Source organism: Geotrypetes seraphini, chromosome 7, assembly GCF_902459505.1.
Source record: "Geotrypetes seraphini chromosome 7, aGeoSer1.1, whole genome shotgun sequence".
Classification (NCBI taxonomy): domain Eukaryota; kingdom Metazoa; phylum Chordata; class Amphibia; order Gymnophiona; family Dermophiidae; genus Geotrypetes; species Geotrypetes seraphini.
In genome coordinates this window covers 7014111-7028185 of record NC_047090.1, presented here as the reverse complement: position 1 = coordinate 7028185, position 14075 = coordinate 7014111, and the positions used below count along the sequence as shown (strand labels likewise).

Below are 14075 nucleotides of genomic sequence, written 5' to 3'. Positions count from 1 at the left end.
TATTTAAGCTCTGGAACAAATTACCAGAGGTTGTGATAAGAGCGGATAGCGTAGCTGGTTTTAAGAAAGGTTTGGACAATTTCCTGGAGGAAAAGGCCATAGTCTGTTATTGAGAAAGACACGGGGGAAACCTCTGCTTGCCCTGGATCGGTAGCATGGAATGTTGCTACTCTTTGGGATTCTAGAATCTTGTTACTCTCCGGGATTCCGGAATCTGGCTATTCTTTGAGATTCTCTATGGAATGTTGCTACTCCTTGGGTTTTGGCCAGTTACTAGTGACCTGGTTTGGCCACCATGAGAATAGGCTACTGGGCTTGAAGAGCCTTTGGTCTGACCCAGTAAAGCTATTTTTATGTTCTTTCTTCTCATAAAGAATGTTATATTTTAGGCCATGACCTGCGGGGCGCTGATTGGGGGGGGGGGGGTGCTTGGTATGTGGGTGCAGTGCGAATGTGGACAGCAGCCGGGCTTTTGTATAGCATGTTCCTCCTCTCTCTAACTCCCCCCCCCCCACCTCCACACACATACACCTCTTCCCCCAACATCAATGCTACTAGGAGCAGGATTGTAACAATGGCGCTACTCTGAGTGATTTCTCTCTGTGACCAGAGAGTTCCTGGGGGTAGAGTGGCCGTGGTTTGAAAGCTCAGCCCGCTGCTGCTTCCAGGGAGCCAAACAGGCTTAGCTCTGTCCTTGCTATGGCTGGAAAGATGGATTTTAGAAAGCTTCCAACATTTCAAGAATTGTTCAAACAAGAACTTGGTAAGAGCAGTCAAAAAGGGTATGCCGGAAGCATGTTAATTTGATTTATATTTAACACAAAGGCCCAGAGATCCCAAAGCACTGCTACTCTCTCTCCTGGCCTGAAACTCAATGGTAGCGTGATGTGTCTCAGTTCTTGAAATTCACCTTCGGGCCTCAGAATGCCTGTAAATGTTAATGTCACAGTTCGTTCTTTGCCAATAAACAATGTCTAGGAAGAACACAAATGTCAAAACAAAATCAAGGGCCTTGGTTTTCATTTGACACTGACTATCCTATAAATATATTCCATATGTGCCTTTGGTAGTTCAAGCGTCTATGCGTCCAACATGTTGGACTGTTTTGCTACAGAGTATTAAACAATGTGACAATCTGAAACTTTCTAAACTGCCTGTATTTACGTTGTCTGATGGACCACGGCCACATACTTGCACAGAGAGGCCTTTACGGCAGATGCTTGTATTAATTGCATTATTGATAATGGGCCTTGCCGGTGACAATTTTCTACCAGCCTGGCACGATTCTGTTGAATAACTTGAGGTCATTCAAGATCACACGATGTAAGAATAAGATAAATGAGTACATTTGTAAAATAAATTCTTTGAAAGACTGAAAACAGTAAAGATTAGTACGACAGAGGAGGAAACGTATTTTTGGAAATATATTCTATGGAGAAATGCTAAAAAGATAGACGGCATGCCATTTGGCAAGATTTATCCAAGCAGCAATGGCTCGGAGGGTCAGCCACTGAGTTTCATCTGCATTAACCAGATTTATTGATCATCCCGGAATGCTCTGAATATCTTGGTATAAGTTTAACCACCACATTCAATGCTTTAAAACAATGCTTTCTGGCTTCATAAAATTGCCGTGAAGAAAGCAAGCGAGTGGGGAGTGGGATAGAACATATCAACCTTGAAACAGGTCATTGGTGAGGCCCCACTTGGAGTATTGTGTTCAGTTTTGGAGACCGTATCTGGCGAAAGACGTAAGAAGACTTGAGACGGTCCAGAGGAGGGCGACGAAAATGATAGGAGGCTTGCGCCAGAAGACGTATGAGGAGAGACTGGAAGCCCTGAATATGTATACCCTAGAGGAAAGGAGAGACAGGGGAGATATGATTCAGACGTTCAAATACTTAAAGGGTATTAACGTAGAACAAAATCTTTTCCAGAGAAAGGAAAATGGTAAAACCAGAGGACATAATTTGAGGTTGAGGGGTGGTAGATTCAGAGGCAATGTTAGGAAATTCTACTTTACGGAGAGGGTGGTGGATGCCTGGAATGCGCTCCCGAGAGAGGTGGTGGAGAGTAAAACTGTGACTGAGTTCAAAGAAGCGTGGGATGAACACAGAAGATTTAGAATCAGAAAATAATATTAAAGATTGAACTAGGCCAGCTACTGGGCAGACTTGTACGGTCTGCGTCTATGTATGGCCGTTTGGAGGAGGATGGGCAGGGAAGGGCTTCAATGGCTGGGAGGGTGTAGATGGGCTGGAGTAAGTCTTAACAGAGATTTCGGCAGTTGGAACCCAAGCACAGTACCGGGTAAAGCTTTGGATTCTCGCCCAGAAATAGCTAAGAAGAAAAAAAAAAAAAAATTTAAATTGAATCAGGTTGGGCAGACTGGATGGACCATTCGGGTCTTTATCTGCCGTCATCTACTATGTTACTATGTTACTATGAAACAAACAATATTTATTCATATAGACTCAAATTAAAATACATATAAAAGTACGTGGATATAAAGTCCTATTTTGCAGATGCATAGATGTCCTTAAAATTGAATGATCCAGTTGATAACCCGACATGGTCCATGTTTTGGCCTCCAGATGGAGGCCTGCCTCAGGGGTGTGGAAATACAAACTCTAAAACAATTACTGCAACATACGCTGAACTCGTGAGAAGAACACAACAAATGTTAGGCGTAAGAACTTGTTTGATATTTCAAAAAAAAAAAAAAAAAAAAGATGTTATGACTGAACTTAAAAATGAAGATTGAGAATTCCTACAGAAGCAAAGGCAGAATGTGTTTTCTCGCTGTATGAGTGGAGCTGACCTTCAAACAACTGAAAAAGAATGCATAAAGAGGCAGCACGAGGAAAAGAAAATCACGAGAAAAGCAATGTATGAGGAAAGGCAGACAGAGCTACGAATAGTGCAAAACTTACAGCGTCCACCATTGACAGGCATTCCACAACGTCTCATGCGTAGGGATGAAACGGAACCTGCGACCTTTGAAAGTCTTGGAACGCAGAGTACACAGTTATTTTTTTGATCTCTTGATTGAAGGAGGATCGACAAAAGTGAAAATATTCCTGAAGAAGCATCCCGTAGAGTGGACTGATGATCCAGTTTTCAGGAACTTTGGAATCAAGCATCCAAACTGACTTTTGTTAATGATGCAGGAGAGTGAGGGATAAGCCTCATTGAAAAATAGAACAATAATTTGACAAAAGATGAAGAACAGCCACCTAAAGAAGTCTCCTGCATCAAAGGCAGCTCTTATGTCATAGATTGTTGATTATTTGTCAAGTGCACAAGGATTATAATATACTGTTAAGCTTAGTGGTAGTTTTTTTAAAGCACAATTTTGTGTGTTTTTCATTTTTATATGAAGGAGTAAATTAACCTTTGGACAAACAAAATGTGTTAATCAATTTTTTGGGACCACCCTACTGTCCCAAGTCTGCAAGAACTCGTCCAAAAAAGACCATTCAAGTGTTGCCCTTGGTGTGTTGCCCTTACACTGTATGAATGCAAGTATCAAAGCACTACCAAGTTTGAGAGACTGAGATCATCTCCGATGTACCCTGTGGTAGACTTCTAACTATTGCCACCATCACTTAATAGAGTGTTGAGGCATAAACTGTCAAGGTTAAGCATCCAAGTGTCAAGATTAATGAAAATCTGATATACTGCCTATCAGTCTTCTAAGCGGTTTGTACATAATAAAGATAGCAAAATAGGACAACAAACATCAAAACATACTGGACTTATTGGAATGATAGGATTAAGGTAAAGAAGCTCTCTTCCGTATAAACCGCCTAGAAATCATTTGTTTGTGGCGGTAGAGAAGAATAAAGTTATGTTATGTTATGATAAAATAGGAAAGAGAGCCATATAGGGGAAGTGCCTGGCGCAGTGGTTGGATCTACAGCCTCATCACCCTGGGGTTGTGGGTTCAAAACCCACACTGCTCCTTGTGACCCTGGGCAAGTCATTCAGTCCTCCCTAGCCCCAGGTACGTTAGATAGGGACAGAGGGAAAATGCTTGAGTACCTGATTGTAAAACCACTTAAGATAACCTTGATAGGCGGTATATAAAAACCTAATAAACTTGAAATACAAAAAGAAGGGGATCCCATCTGATAGCCATTGCAGAAATGAAGATAATGTTTCATAAGGTAAGTGCATTAGAGGTTGAACGCACCTATAAAAAGAAACATTTTTAGTTTTCCTTTGAAACGCTCTAGCATGGGTTCATTCCATAGTTCCAAAGAGATGGGGTTGTGACAGAAAAGTGCTAATAATCTACTTCGTCGGATGACGCTACGGGCATTACATCAATTGCATCACCATCTTTGACTAATTGCAAATGACATCAGAGAACAGTCTCAGGCAACGTGATTGGTTTCAGAAGGAGTATGGAGGTAAAGTCAAAATCGAAATGCTGAGTGGCACAGAGAGACATTCGATGAGATGCCAGAACAGGTAACAGAAGCAAAGCTCCATTCATGGTGCCATCACGACAAATCCAGGCTGCCTTTCAGAATGAGAGGGGAGGCTGCGGTGATGACAGAAGAATTCTTGTGCAGAGGTCCCGCCATGTAATGAAGCCAGTTCACTGAAGCATTGAGAGAGAGAGCATTGTTCTCTCCCTCCCAAATGCTGGTAAGTAATAATGTATGGCGACTTTTCACAAAAGGTGATTCTCATGCAATGTTTACTAAAGATACTGTAAGACAAGCTGGTTGTGCCATGTTAAGGACAATGGCTCTGTCACTCAGTAAAGTGAATACTTTAGACACTGGGCTACTGGTAGGGCAGCTGAACATGGTATAATGTAACGCTCAAAACTGGAGGAAGGTAGGTTAACAGAGGCTACTTTGTTTCACTTTGTTATATGATGGATCGATTTTCTTGACCAGACAAGTTCAGTTACCATGGCCCCGTCGCAAACCATTTTCTAGTCTGTGGGAAAGTTTCTTGGGTCCACATGTAAGAATAAAGAGGATCTTAAACACTCCGTTATCTGCTTTTTAATGTGGCAGAATGTCCTACTTCTCAGTGAACTCCCCTCTTTCCCATTTCTCGTTCACTGTCATCTGTTGCTCACTGCTTTTGAAAAATGCAATCGGCCAATCGGATAGTCCAGTGGTGAAGTGGTGCAACTTCTAGGCCAGCCTTCTGCTCCTTGAGCTAGGGAACCTAGAGAGAGAGCATTCACATTCCCCAGACTTGTGGTGGGAGACGTAGGGGATGTCAGTGGTCAATGGTGACACCTGGTGGTCAGATGTAATCCTTTCCCCTCAACCCATCAGATACATTTATTTATTTATTCAATTTTCTATACCGTTCTCTCAAGGGAGCTCAGAATGGTTTACATGAATATATTCAGTTACTCAAGCATTTTTCCCTGTCTGTCCCAGTGGGATCACAATCTATCTAATGTAACTGGGGCAATGGGGGGATTAGGGCCCAAATTCTGTAACCAGCGCCTAAAGTTAGGCACCTATTTTGGAAGCGCCCAACTAGATAGGCGCCCATCTAAATTGAATAACAAGCTCAATTAAGCTTTTTAATCAGCACTGATTGAAACCTAGGCGCCTATCAAGAAAGCGCGATTCTGTAACAAGGCGCCTCTAAAAATTTAGGTGACCTTCCAAAAAATAGGCACTATGAATGTTAGGCGTGGGCGTGGCTACATCTTAGGCACCTTGTTGTAGAATCACTGCTCTTAAGCGTGCTTAAGCGCTCCCATAGGCACCTAACTTTTAGTTGTGCCTAGAGCTGGCCTACTTCTTGGGCGCCTCCAAAACAGATTCCACTCAGCGTGATTCATTAAACAGCCCCCCCAATCTTACTCGAATCGCACTGAACAGTGCCTAATTGGGCGCCTAACTTTTTGGACGCTTCTTATAGAATTTGCCCTTAAGTGGCTTGCCCAGGGTCGCAAGGAGCAGCGTAGTTTTGAACACACAACCCCAGGGTGCTGAGGCTGTAGCTTTAACCATGGCGCCACACTCTCCCACAATCATGTGAGTATGGAGTTTATTAAAAATTAAAACGATTGCTAGTCTACAAGTCAATTGACTTGATTGGTCAATTTTGAACCTTGCCAAGCAAAATGAATCCAAATGTAGGAGTCGTGAGGAAAACAATGTCGGTCACTCAGCGGTGGATTACGCAAAAGATGCTTTATTGATAAACAGCGCCATCTATAATAGTCGACTCTCCATTCACATGAGCAATCGACATCTTTTTCCTCACGACACCTACATTTGGATTGCAACGTTCACTGTTGAGACCTATTCGGGATACTTGTTCCTCTATCTTCATATCATAAGCAAAATGAATATCTGTAAAATATCAATAAAAATAGTTGGGTGCTCTTTTGCCAGACATGAGAAATGGCACAAGAATTACTATGAGTAAGTGCTTAAGTTGCTTAGAAATTAATTTTTTAGATTTGTTATACATAGGTTGAGAATTTTGAAGTTCAGAGAACATTATTAGTTGAACCCCTGCAGAAGCCTGGAAGGAAAATGACAGGCCTCCATTGGACAATAACATTAAGAAAAGGGTTTTTTTGAAACCTAAACATTTAAAATCATTATTGAACTAAAATTGGAGGATTTTAGACTTATGATTAAAATGGCTGCCTTGAATTCCTGTGGTCTCACAGGAACTCACGGCAGCCACTTTTGTTCCCGGCTCTGCACGGGCAGGAGCGTAGGAAGGTCACTCCTGCCCTGATTCACTGCTAGACCACCAAGCTTTAAAAAGTAATTACAGTGGAGAAGTCTGGGAGGCGGGCTATGTCAGAGTAAGCCCTAAAGTTATTCACCATTTTTTGGTACTCACGGGCAGGCTCTGCCCCTAGCCCCTGCGAATATGAGGAATGAATAAAAGCCCTTGGATTTGGCTAGAAGCAGGTCATCAAAAACTTAGGCAAGGATGTTTCCATAGAATGTAGATTGGAATGTGCTACTAAAGAACCATGAGGCTGCAACTAGAGGTCGCAGCTGCTATTTTGGAGTCAACTGCAACAGGAAGGAGTGAGTGGGCACCCCTTCTCTTGTTTCGTGTTAGACCACCTGTGATCAGGCAGGAAGATCCATGGGAATCGTGGGGAGGAGGGTTCTGGATGGTTCAGGGGGTGGGAGGGAAGGATTGAAGGAAGGAGAATGAGAAGGGGAGTTCTGGATCTTTCAGGAGGGGGAAATCAAAAGGGAGGGGTCTTATTCTTCTGAGGAGAGGGTAAGGGAAGGTGGACAGGGAGGCAGGTTTCTGGATCTTCTGGGGAAGAGTGGAAGATCAGAAGAGGATGTTCATGGTCTTCCAGGAGAGTTGGGGGTAGGAGGGAAGGAAGGAGGATGGATTTCAGACTGGTACTCAATAGTACTATTCCTACTGCTACTATTATTAATTATTTCTAGAGTGCTACCAGACATTCGCAGCACTGTACAGAGTCACAAAGGAGACAATTCCTGCTTGAATGAGTTCACAATGTATTCAATAAAGACAGACAAACAGGATGCCAGGATAGGGGTTATAGTTAGCAGGGTAGTGAGCAGAGGGCAGTGGGGAGTAGGGTTATGAGATGACGGCTATTTCAAAAAGGTGGGTTTTCAGCTTACTGTTGAGCAAGGGGCATCACAGGTTCAGATAGTTTATTCCAGGCATACAAGGCAGCAAGATGAAAGGAATGAAGTTTGGAATTGGCAGCGGAGGAGAAGGGTACAGATAAAAGCAACTTATCTGAGGAACAGAGTTCACATGGAGGCATTAAAGGAGAGACAAGAGAGGAGAGATACTGCGGGGTTACAGAAAGAACACATTTGTAGGCTCGTAATAGGAGTTAGTTTAAACTGTATGCAAAGGCAAATAGGGAGACAGTGAAGTGATTTGAGAAGAGAGGGTTATGTGAGGGTAGCAAGGTTGGCAGAAGATAAGTTGTGCAGCAGAGTTTTGTACAGATTGCAGAGGGAGGCGATTTAGCGGGAGACCTGTAGTAGTCTAAGTGTGAGGTTATAAGGGTGTGGACCACGGTCTGGGTAGTGTGCTCCAAGAGGAAGGGATGACTTTTGGAGATGTTGTAGAGATAGAAGCGACAGGCTTTAGCAGTCTGATTGACTTTCATAGAAAATGAGAGGTCGGATGACTCCAAGGTTATGAGCAGAGGAGACAGGAACAGTAACAGTATTATTTACAGAAACAGAGAATGGAGGGAGCAGAGCAAGGGTTTGGGAGGAAAGAAGAGCAATTCGGTCTTAGACGTGTTTAGTTTCCGGTGGCAGCAGGACGTCCAGGCAGCAAAGTCAGCCAAACAGGCTGGGGCTTTTTCTAGAAATTTTAGGTGAAATCGTGGGTGTAGAGAGGAAGATCTTGGAATCGTCAGCATATAGGTGATACTGGAACCCATGGGAGGAGATCAGGGCACTGAGAGAAGAGGTGTAGAGAGAGAAGAGAAGAGTTCCTAAGACAGGGGTACGCCAACCACAAGCGGGGATAGCAGCAGAAGAGGACCAACTAACACATACACTAAAGGTGCGTTGGGAAAGGTAGGAGGCAAACCAGGAGAGGACAGATTTGCAGAATCCAAGTGAGGACAGTGTATCAAGAAGTAAGAAATGATTAACAATATCAAAAGAAGCAGACAGGTCAAGAAGGATGAGGATTGAGTAAAGTCCCTTAGATCTGGCCAGGAACAGGTCACTGCAGACTTTGGTAAGGGCATTCTCTGGGGGCGATAACCAAATTGTAGAGGATCAAGAGTCTGTCGAGATGAAAGGAAATCAAGGCAGTAGTGGAGGACAACACACTTGAGTAGCTTGGATAGGAATGGAAGAAGGCAGACAGGGCGCTAGTTGAATGGGCACGTAGGGTGCAGTGAGGGATTTTTGAGAAGCGACTTAATCACCGCATGTTTGAAGGCATCAAGAACAGCTGCAGTGGAAATGGATAGGTTGAGGGTACAATAAAGTTAAGAAGCTGAAAAATGATCTTTTGAGTAACCTAGACCATGAGGTTGACTGAAGCAGTGTTGGACTATTCAATGCAATACTTACCCCATAGGGCCATGAAGACAGAAAAAAACACGGTGGCTGGGTTGTCAAATAAGTGGCTTGCGCGGGCCGTGGCACAAGCAGAGCTCAGGTTCCAGTAGTCACAGACCTTATCGCACAGTGGACACATCGTGAAGGTGTTATATTGGTCACACATCTCTTGGCTGTAAACAATAAAACAAATGAAGCTATTGACTGCCAGAAGGGCCAGCAATCAACTACAGATATCATTATCCTTCACTCCCCACCCTACCCCACCATTTGCTATCTCTTCCTTTCCCTAAAAGTGCTTGAAATATTTGAGAATTTTCACTAAATTGTAACATATTGAACTAAACCAAGAGTTCCCCCCGTTACTCTTTGCTAGAAATTTCAACTTTTCATAAAAGCTTTGAAGAGTTCCCTGGTGTACATCATGTCACTGCAAGCGAGACTCAAGTATTCGCTACTGTTTGGGTCGGACCAGTGGTCCATCTAGCCCAGAAGCTCGTCTTCACGGAGGCCAATCCAAGTCACAAATTCGAGTTAGGCCTGCTATTTTGTTAGCCTAATTTAATTGAACAAGTAACCAGAAACTACTGAACTTTGCCATTCTCTGGATAACTTTAGTTAGCTCTAGCCTACCCATTACCACACTTCCCCAAATATCAATAACTTTTAACCATTTATCTTTCCACAGTGCATGGATCATTGCGTGGAATCTTGCAATTTGGGGGGATTCCAGAATCTTGCTGCTATTTGGAATTCTGCCAGGTACTCATGACCTGGATTGGCCACTGTTGGAAGCAGTCTGACCTAATATGGCTATTCTTTTTTTTTTTTTTTAATCTTTATTCATTTTTAAACTTATAATAAGTGTGATAACATATCCATACAAATAACCATAAATATATCACTTAATAATCTCCCTCTCCCTCCCCCCTCCCTATTCCACCTGAACTTACAGCACTGTTATAAATATAATCTGTTATCTTCATCTTATCATAACTTTACGTTGCTATTTATCCCCAACAGGTCCTGTCGGACATTACCTACTAAAATGTACATATTACATTTTCGCTCAGCAAATTGTATTTCTATACTATTGCCTCCTGAGGTCTCTGATCTCTGTATTTCCTCTGAATATCTACTTATTGTATTTCGCTGAATGTCCAGCACTCTTGATTGTAAACCGCCTAGAAGTCGCAAGATTGTGGCGGTATAGAAGAATAAAGTTATTATTATTATTATTATTATTATATTCTCTTATCTCCCCCCCTCCCCACCCTTATCTATCATATAGTCAATACTTATACAACATGTAACAATAGAAATACCCTCCCTCCCACCCCATAATTGAACTTGTAAATTTAATATGGCTATTCTTATGTAAAGGACCTCTAAGTTAGCCACAGGGAAATCAGTTGCAGTTGGGCTCACAAACACTCTTCCTTTCTTAGGGAACAGATGAACAAAACTTGTGTAGCAGGAAAATTCAAATTCTTTTAATTAAGTTGACCCACATTAAGATGGTATAACTGACCTGAGTCTATTTAAATGAGCTATGTGAAAAAGGTGCCTCTTTCTTCAGAGCTAAACAGAAAAAAAAAAATTAAACCTAACCTTGTGATCTGTGCTTCAATAAACTGATTTTTAGGAGACAGGAAGTTCAAAATCTAAAGAAAACTTCTCCTTCCTGTGAGCTTAATGAAGCAATCACTGAGAATTCCAGTAGCTCCTGACTGTTGATAAGTAAATCAAACAATCACTTACCTGGGGACATCGTTCTCGATGGTTATGCATCCATAAAGAAACACTATAACCCCCACCACCGAAGACGGAATAAGAAACTCTGTGTAGAGACCCAACCAGGCAAAATAGAGTCCTATTTTTTCTCCAAAATACTTTCTGAAACAAGAGAGAAAAAAACCCCACTGTTTTAGTAGAAATTTGTGGTGGTGAACCCTCCTACTGCGGTCACCTAGCAGGTAACATCAAACTCTTCCAGTTCCAGACATTTAAATGATGATGTCATTAGCGTGAGACAAATTGTTTCTTTATATCAATCTGCTTACTTCCTGTTAATAGAAGGAGTTCCTTTCTCTCTCAACTCCTGTAAACCGTGCCGAGCTCTATGATTGTGGAGATGATGCGGTATATAAACCTAAGGTTTAGTTTAGTTTAGTTTAGTATGGTAATTTGTCTCAGTTCCCCCCGGTGCAATTTTCAGCTGGAAAGTTCTGTATTTCAAAAAGTGCCTCAAAATGCACCAAATTTTGGGACGTTTGGCAGTATTAGCTAATGCTAAAGCAGGTCTGGATTTGGATATGCATTAAGATTTCGTTAAGTTACGCCACAAGTACTATAAATATCAGTTATCTCTCCAACCTAACCTGGTCTTAGGAAAGGGCTTTAGACCCCTCTGCAACACATGTCTTGTCTCCATTTGGCAGCCTTCAAATGTAAAGTTGATCATGAGAAAAGATGACGCTGAGTACTGAGATTCTACGTACTTGGACAAGAACCTCAGCCCAATCAACCAAACGGAAACTAAACCAAGGACCCAACAAGTAAATTACACGCAGAAAAGTCGAACGAGTGCATCACCAACAGGACACATTGTTGCTTCAAATGTTACAGGACCCCCTATAGTTTTACACTTTGCATAAGCGATAGACCCAGCTAGTGGGATTTAACTGGGTAAGAGCTGTCCTACTTGGTTAAATCCCAGTGAATATCTACCCCTATATAAGAACAAAAGAAGTGCCTCTGCTGTGTCAGGACCTCTAGTCTGACACAGCAGAGGCACTTCTTATGTTCTTATATAGGGGTATATATATAGGGGTGTATATATATATTGGGCTCCTTTTATTAAATCACGGTAAAGGGTTTTACCATAGGCCAGCAAGGTAAATGCTCCAACACTCATCAGAATTGAATGAGCATCAGAGTATTTACCTCACCGGCCTATGGTAAAACCCTCTACCGCGGTTTGATAAAAGGAGCCCATTATTAACCGCAGAGATGAGCTAGATCTGTGGAATAAAACTGTAACTAGCTAAATAAAATAAAACTAGCTGACTTCATCTGATTTTGAGCACTGCCTATTCACGAGATCCCCCTATCTTCCCCTAACCACACCTGTTCTATTTTATACCCTTCTCTATCAAGTACTGTATGATATACCATTATATTTTGCTACACAGGACATGATATAAATATGCAAATAGATAATAAATGCTAATTTCTCCTGAAAGGTGTGAGGTGGTTGCATCAGTTTATGACTGCACAGAGCAGAAATATTGGATTGGAGATAAGTTCAGTGGACAGGTATTGAGGTAAAAAATAACAATGAAATTTTGCAATTCAGAAATGTTGCTTTCTCAAAAAAAAAAAAAAATTAAGAAAAAACAGATTGTAGCATGGTTCCTGTTCACACACCCGCTCGTCTTTCACGTATATCCTCTGTTCTCTATGCCACTGAATGTTTACACTGGTTATAATGAAATACAGAAGTTAATGGTCTATGAAATATTCTCCCGAGTGACTCTTGCGCTACGTGGATTGTCCTGGGCATTAGGAGACTAGAAACATCTCCACGTTCTAGAACAGGGATCTCAAAGTCCCTCCTTGAGGGCCACAATCCAGTCGGGTTTTCAGGATTTCCCCAATGAATATGCATTGAAAGCATTGCATGCACATAGATCTCATTGGGGGGATCCTGAAAACCCGACTGGATTGAGGCACTCTAGGAGGGACTTTGAGACCCCTGTTCTAGAACTCGACTGAAAGTCATGAAAAAGGCTGAAGAGGACAGATGAAGTTCGGCATTCTTGTCTTAGCTCTACAGAGACAAGCTGCAACAACCTACTGTGCCAGGAAGATGTTTCCTGCTCTACATACTTGAGACCAATATGCAAAACACAGTGGCATAGTAAGGGAGGGGGGAGGGTCTGCCCTGGGTGCCATCTTGGTGGGGGTGCCGACACCTCTCCACCTTCACCCCCCTCACGCTGGCATCTTCCCTTCCCCGTCCCCATGCCTCTTTAAAATCTTGCCAGTGCGAACAACTACAGTACTCTGGCCTGTCTCCCTCTGGAATCACTTCCGGGCTGTGGGGCCAGGAAGTGACATCATAAGGAAAGCCAATGCGAGCGCGAGGAGCAGGCTTGAGAAGCTGCTCGCGCTGGCGAAGATTTAAAGAGGTGGGAAGAGAGGGTGCGAGTGTGTTATGGGGGCGCACAAGGAGCAGGAAGGGGATTTGCATGGAAGAAGCGGAGGTGGCACCGCCTCTCTGGGGACCTCACACCCTCGCAATGCCGCTGCACTAGAGCATGCAAAAAGTAAGACTGCCAAAAGGTTCTCAATTTCTATGCGAGCAACTCTCTGTGCAGGAATGCAGTTACTTTTAGACAGAGGAATGCACCCAATGAAGGTCTGACCCTTAGTAACAAGGACTCTCAAGGTCAAGTAGTCTGCAGACAGCTAAAATGCCATAACGTACCCTGAATGGCAGTCAAAAGTTTTAGAAACGTCTCCAGTTCCATGTATTTTTTCTACCCGTTACCAACCACATCTATCATTCTGCTTATACTTGGTGCTTGGCTTGTCTTGTGCGTTCTCTTTCATGCTTGTTCTTGTGGGGTTTTTTCCAGGAAAGCTATCTTCCTTGACTGATCTCACTTCTCTCCCCTGATACATCTTCCTGCTCTAAGACATTGCTTTAAAGGAGGGGTCCTTAATCCAGTCCTGAGGACACTCCTAGCTAATCAGGTTTTCAATGAATATGCATGAGATAGATTTTGCATACAGTGGAGGTAGGGTTTGCAGATGATACCAAGATTTGTAACAGAGTAGACACCGAAGAGGGAGTGGAAAAGATGAAAAAGGATCTGCAAAAGTTAGAGGAATGGTCTAATGCCTGGCAACTAAAATTCAATGCAAAGAAATGCAGAGTAATGCATTTGGGGATTAATAATAGGAAGGAACCGTATATGCTGGGAGGAGAGAAGCTGATATGCACGGACGGGAAGAGGGACCTTG

General features: G+C 42.7%; 1 protein-coding gene across 1 annotated transcript in view; it reads right to left on the bottom strand.

Annotated features, from left to right (window-relative positions):
* ANO2 (anoctamin 2) overlaps positions 1–14075 on the bottom strand; it is a 228699-nt gene that overhangs the window by 116004 nt on the left and 98620 nt on the right. The window contains exons 10-11 of the mRNA XM_033953477.1: positions 10806–10940; positions 9057–9217 (exon numbers count right to left, since the gene is read on the bottom strand). Coding sequence (XP_033809368.1) covers positions 9057–9217; positions 10806–10940 — 296 coding nt within the window. The remainder of the gene's footprint in view (positions 1–9056; positions 9218–10805; positions 10941–14075) is intronic.